The sequence below is a fragment of the Bubalus kerabau genome, chromosome 7, assembly GCF_029407905.1.
Source record: "Bubalus kerabau isolate K-KA32 ecotype Philippines breed swamp buffalo chromosome 7, PCC_UOA_SB_1v2, whole genome shotgun sequence".
Taxonomy (NCBI): Eukaryota; Metazoa; Chordata; class Mammalia; order Artiodactyla; family Bovidae; genus Bubalus; species Bubalus kerabau.
In genome coordinates, this window is record NC_073630.1 from 73,804,739 (window position 1) to 73,811,239 (window position 6,501).

Sequence of the window (6,501 nt, forward strand, 5' to 3'; positions counted from 1 at the left end):
AGAGATAATTGCTCATGAAAAGTCACCCCTGTGGCATTTTGTTGTCTCCTGGATCTTTGTTCTTTTCCACTATTATTGAGGACTTTCTTGAAGACTAAGCGGTTCTTTTCAATTTTGGGGTATTCAGAAAGGGTTGCCTGGTTACAGAGAATGGGGAAATCTCGGGCTATATCGGGTAAGATGTGCCACAGACAGCAATATCACAATGCCACTCGGAGAAAAGGATGGATACAAGTTAACGATGCGCTTTCAATAAAACATTCATAGACTTGTTCACGCTTTGATAATGACCTCATTAAAGGGAGCTGGGGGCAAGTAAGTCCTGTCTCCTGTTTGTGTTCGTCTAACAAAACCCAGCTTTGAGATCATTCATCGCTTTGGAAACTAATATGAAATCAATGTAAGAGGAGCAAATAAATCCGAGGCGGCCCGGCCAACTCCCGGCTGTCGGGCCCTGCTCGCGGCCCCCTCCATATCGGGCAGAAGATCGGCAGGAGAACCGTGTGGGCAAACGCTGAAACTGAGAGGAAAAAAAGGACTTGGAGCTGGGGGAGGCGGGGAGCAGAGGGAGGGGAAAAGTAGGAGTTACAGCCGCTGGGGGAAAAACAAAAAAAAAACAGTAAGCACGTCAGTGGGTCAGAACTCTACGTTTGTTGAATAAGTAATGCTAAGTCCACGCCACCTCTTATTTCCCTGTTTTTGCCGGTGACAGGAAACAGGAAGAGGAAAACGTGGGGTTCAGGTCTGGTGTGATCCCAGATGGGGGAAAGTACTGGAAGACTTTCTGAAAGCTATATCCAAGAATTCACATCTCAAGGTTGAGCTGCGTGCGAGGAAACCAGACTCGAGTTGGACAGTTTAGAGGCAAAAAGGTGGCTCTACTGAACTGCTTTGAATTTTCTCCCCTCAGTTGAGGGTAAGGATGGGGTATCCCGACTGCGCAGGGGTAGGGGGATGGTGGGGGACAATTTTTGTTACCTTTGCATTTGTGACATCATCAAAGACAAAGCAAAGCCATCCTCTATCATCCCCAGCAAGAGGGAGGGAAAAAAAAATCAAAGGATTTCTCCCCCCACAAAAGAACTAATTTTCTCCTTGAATTATGAAAGCAATGGCTTAGGTAACAGCCTGTACTCTGTACCCGACTGCTTAATGCCGAATAAATCCTTCCACGTGGCTCCCCGAGTCGTGGCAATTAGAGCTCATTATAGGCTCATAAGAGCTCTCACTTCGGGGATTACTTAATGGACGATGAAATTTTATCGGACAGGATCACTGAGAAATAAAATTGGGTGGCAGCGGGGGCCCCATGGGGCACGCCAATGGCCTGCCCAGGGTCCCTTTCTGCTTCACATGGGTTGGAGGAGCTGCTATTCTGAGGAAGGGCAGGGCTAGCAGGGTCAGTCACAGAGCTGTCCAGGGCCCTGGGGGGATAAGGGGGCAACGCACATGGAAGAGGAGCTTCTGAAGATGGGGCTGGAGTAGGGGAAAGAGGAGAGACCGAGAGAGAGATTCAAAGAGAACTAAAGAGAGACTCCAGTGTGGATCATGACCCCAGAATGCTTGCTCGTGGTGGGCTCTGGCCATTAACCCAGTACCGTAATAGATACATTGCTCAGTCGAGGTCTGCGTTCAGCCTCAGTCGGGCCCCAAGCCGCTGCTCCCCTTGCAGTCCTAAGCAACCCCAGGGGCCTCTCACTTTTTTCAAAATTCCCCAGCACACCAACCGGATGTTTCTGTAGTCAGACATTAATTGAGTTGGATGCTCAAGCATCATAATTAGGATTCTCTAAAATAAAATGGTCCTCACATAGGCACAACTCCCAGCATAGAAGTTTTCCCCATGCACAGAACTAGAACCACTGCAGATCACAGTGAATAAATAAATGCATATATTATATAAAATTTAAGTGAAAAAAATATGTATATACTTAAAAGTGAACAGGGAAATCATGTCACCTATTTGGACAATTTAGGCCTGTAAAAACATCCTGGCACTAGGCACCTCCCAATGGTAGAGCTCCCAAGTCTTCTTTCTGAGGCTGTAATGACTTGGGGACTGCCGGGATTCTCCCATTTGAAGATGGACTGAGCCAGGCAGGCTGGGTTGAAGCTGAGAGCTTGCGATGGCTGCAGCAGCAAACCTTGTGGTACAAAAGTAGTTACAGCTGAGCTGCCCTGAGTTAAGCCCTGAGACTCCTTAATTGTTGTCACAAGATGTTGGATTAGCACATTTCTGGAATAGCTGTCTGTTTACACTCTGGAGACCCACTGTCCACTAACCGCTTTCTAATTGAATTCTAATCACATTCAAATAGCTCAATAACCAGCCTCAGCTGCAATTCATAAAACTTTAATTGCCATCCATAAATCCTGGGCTCCCCAGAGCGGGGCGTCCCTACAACCCAATTATAGTTCTCTAGCAGGCAAGAGAGATGGTCACAGAGATGGAAAGGGAAAAGGAGAGACAGAAAAATAGAGACAGCCATGTCACCAGCTGAGAAGCTGGCCTCTCCTAGGATTTTGACCCTTGGCTCTCACAGGTGGAGGGGTATGGTCCCCAAGTTTCTTCGCATCATTGTGATCTCAGGCCTGAAGTTTGCAGTCTGAGGAAAAGGATTGGACTTGGAGCTGTTGCTCACCCTCCCTGCTCCAGCCAGATTTTCTACAGGGTGAAAGAAGAGAAAGCTGTCATTTCTGTAGCCTTGCCTTCCCCAAAGATCAATAGCCCTTAGGGGGGCAGCTAGTCTCTTGCACAGTCATTGGTGCACCAGTCTTCTACTGCCATTCAGGGAGGTTTCCTTTACCAAACCACTTCTCCCTTACTGAGGCATCAAGTGTCTCAATTCCTTTTAATTTGTATGGGCTTTAAAGGGGGTGCATAGAAGAGAGTGCTTCCTAGTTAGTCTTCTAGCTGCCTAAGATCTGTAAAATGCCAAGGGGTGGGAGATGGCAGGACCCAGAGCAAAGGCTTCCCTCAGCCCCTGCCCAGTTTCCAGAAGGGCCAGGGTTTGGGCCTCTCTCCAAAGTCCTTAGGATGGAGTTGTAGGGTTGGCCTGGAAATGTAGCAATGGAACCCCGTGGAGAAAGAAAAGAGTGACCCCTTCAGTGTCTCTCTCTGCCAAAGGGGGAGTTTCGGGTTAGAAAAAGGCACAAGGAAAGGTGGTTGATCTGAGTGGTCCCAGGAAGGCCCCAAGTGCAAAGGCACTTTAGAACTTCTCAAGCATCAAAATGAAAAGTTCCTCTTCTTAGCTGGGAGGCCTCTCTGTTATGCCTCCCAGATCCCTCACAACTAACCACCTGAATGACACTGGCCAAGTCCAAAAGCTGGGGGACTCTGTGTGCTTGTGTGTGCCTGTCCCACGTTTCGCTCCAGGACTGGGCCGCTGCCAGTCCACAATGGCACAATCCTGTTCTAAACCTCAGGCTTCACACTATTCCGTGCCGTATCCACGGCTGGCACAGAGGAGCAGGGAGCACGGGGCATTCCGATTAGAAAGGCCTCCAAGTCCCCACCTGGTGCGCTGTGAGGCCGGAAGCTTGGAGGAGTTGGTCTGGGGCCCAGGCTAGGGAGAGGGGTGGGATGGAGGATGCAGCTCTGTGATTTCTCGGGAAAGCGTGGAGAAAGAGGGGGAGGAGGCTGGCCTCCCCGGGAAATTAACAAAACCTACACTTTGCAAAGTCTCCCCCATCCCCCTCCTCCGAATTCTTCCCTGCCGCGCGCCCGCCCCTCCTCGCCGCTTCTGTTGTGACTCGGGCAGCCTATCCCGAGGGTGGGGAGCTGCGGAGGAGCAAGAGCCGAGCGGTACTCCGCAGCATCACGTGTCGGGGTGGGGGCTATAAAATCCCGGAGCCGGGGCGTCGGGCGGGGGACGTGAGGACCAGCCCTCTCCAGGGACCCCTTTGTTCGCAGTCCAGGCGCCGACACCTCGGCGTCCCCAAGGGCTTGACCGCCTGCGTCCGCGCCGCGCCCGGGGCCAGAGCTCTGGACAGGAGAGGGGAGGGGGCCCCCACGACCGGCCGGGCCCTCCAGCCACCCACCCCTCCCGACATGTCGCGCTCCTTCTATGTCGACTCGCTCATCATCAAGGACTCCTCACGGCCCGCGCCCTCGCTTCCCGAGCCGCACCCCGGGCCAGATTTTTTCATCCCGCTGGGCATGCCGTCCCCGTTGGTGATGTCCATGTCCGGGCAGGGCTGCGCGTCCCGCAAGAGCGGCGCGTTTTGCGTTTGCCCGCTCTGCGTCACTTCGCACCTGCACTCCTCTCGTGGGCCCGCGAGCTCCGGCGGCGGGAACGCAGGGGCCGGGAGTGCAGGGGCCGCGGGTGGCGGAGCGGCAGGAGCCGCCGGGGCCCTGCCCCTGCTCAAGAGTCAGTTTTCTTCGGGTCCCGGGGACGCACAGTTTTGCCCGCGCGTGAGCCACGCGCACCATCACCACCACCCGCCGCAGCACCACCATCACCACCACCAGCCCCAGCAGCCCGGCTCAGCTGCAGCAGCAGCAGCGGCCGCGGCGGCAGCGGCGGCGGCCGCGGCGGCCTTGGGGCACCCGCAGCACCACGCACCTGTCTGCACCGCCACCACCTACAACGTGGCGGACCCGCGGAGATTTCACTGCCTCACCATGGGTAGGGCGGGTCCTGGGCACCTGCGCGCTACGCCTTGCCGGCTCCCGGGAGTAAAACGTCTCGCCTTCAGTGGAGGAAGTGGGAGCCTGTGGGGTGGGCTGAGGGGGCGAAGGAGGGGCTTTTGGAATAACTGCAGAGTCGTCCCCGTAAGTTCCGAGGTGAAAGTTAGCCTTGCCAGACTCTCCAAGCAGCTTGGTGCGCTCGACTCCAGTACCTGCTGCTCGAGTCTGGGATAATAGCGGATCCTTTGCGACTTTGAACTTGAGGGCTGAAAAACCGGAGGTTAACTGACTGAGGTCCGGGGTTGGTGTGTTTGAACTGAAGTGTGGCAGTCGGGCGTCGAGGCTGGCTAAAAGCATCTCGATGCTTTTGGTTAAGCCTGCCTGCCTTTCCGCTAGGGTGGACAGGAGACCGCAGGACTCTCCCAACCCCTCACCCGCCCCCACTTTAATCCTCTGACTTTACATCCCCGAGATCAAAGGCCTTCGCTTGCTTTGGGCGTCTCTGTCCTTCCCGGCTAAGTAACCATGTGTCTCCAAATGAGAAAGAGTGAGGGATGGATACAGGTGTTTGGTTGAGCTTCGCGGGTGGGTCCTTGAGAGGCAGCGTTTCCAAGGGAGGGTCCTGGGGTGGGAGCGCCTCGCCGGAGAATTACCTTTCTGCCCTCTCTTGGCCCATCTGCAGGGGGCTCGGACACCAGCCAGGTACCCAATGGCAAGAGGATGAGGACGGCGTTCACCAGCACGCAGCTCCTAGAGCTGGAGCGGGAATTCTCTTCCAACATGTACCTGTCTCGACTCCGGAGGATCGAAATCGCCACGTACCTGAATCTGTCAGAGAAGCAGGTGAAAATCTGGTTTCAGAACCGCAGGGTGAAGCATAAGAAGGAAGGGAAGGGCACGCAAAGGAACAGTCACGCGGGCTGCAAGTGCGTTGGCAGCCAGGCGCACTTCGCGCGCTCCGAGGATGAGGACTCCTTGTCGCCGGCCTCGGCCAACGATGACAAGGAGATTTCCCCCTTATGAGGGAGGGCCGCCCCCACACACACCACGCGCTCCCGGCATCTCCCCTAACTCCCGAGGTGGCTGGCACCCAGGGGCCAAAATCCTCACCCTTTCGGTGGTCCCACCTGGAGAAGCTGGAGAGGAGCATTCCCCGGGGATGTGCATACCGGGTCTGACCCTTCTCCTGTCTCCTTGATCTGTCTGTTTGGGCTCCTCTCGCAGTTATAGGTCGTCGTTGTTGTTTTTTATGTAAATAATCTAGATTCAACTCAGTTTTGTTATATAACAAAGGAAAAACAGGATTGGTTTAAGTTTAAAACTGTATGTGGGTTTTTTTAAAGCGCATGTCATTTCCCTTTCCCTGTCTTTCAGAACCAGATAAGAACATGGGGTTTCTTGATTATTTTTTTAAATGAAGGTATTGAGTTACAAATAACTTAGAAAAATTAAACCCTGTAGGTCTTGCTTTCTGAAAATTTGCCTGAGAAGAGTCTCAAATCCAAGTCACTGAAGTCTCTTTGTGAATAGTTTTATATAAAATTTATATTTATATTTATTTAAATAAATGAGACAAAAATCAAGGTTTTAAATTCATGGTGTTGGCTCTCACCAACTTCCCCTGTCTCTCTCTTCCCCATATGGATGGAGAATAAAAGTGAGAATTTACAGCAAAGTAATGACTGTAACTTGATAATGTGGGTCTCTTGGTTGAGGGACTTTGTGACTCTGTATATTAGTGTCACCAAAACTTCTGCCAGGACACTTTCAGTCATGATGTTGCCTACCAGGTAGTACTCCCCATTCTTAAAATAGCTCTCTTCCTCACAATTGACAGGATAAATCCATTTAGAGTGACACTGACAATTAAT

General features: G+C 52.7%; 1 protein-coding gene across 1 annotated transcript; it reads left to right on the plus strand.

Moving 5' to 3' along the window:
* Positions 1-4,051: 4,051 nt before the first annotated feature.
* On the plus strand, positions 4,052-6,194 carry GSX2 (GS homeobox 2). Its single transcript, XM_055588587.1, has 2 exons — positions 4,052-4,628; positions 5,313-6,194. Exons 1-2 carry the CDS (start codon positions 4,052-4,054, stop codon positions 5,651-5,653), a joined length of 918 nt encoding a protein of 305 aa, XP_055444562.1. The 3' UTR covers positions 5,654-6,194.
* The last annotated feature ends 307 nt before the right edge of the window (positions 6,195-6,501 follow it).

Bases quoted from the DNA above. Each gene is read 5' to 3' on its own strand.
- GSX2 (XM_055588587.1), top strand. From the start codon at position 4,052: ATGTCGCGCTCCTTCTATGTCGACTCGCTCATCATCAAGGACTCCTCA. The intron at 4,629-5,312 runs GTAGGGCGGGTC...GCCCATCTGCAG, and splicing joins ATTTCACTGCCTCACCATGG to GGGGCTCGGACACCAGCCAG.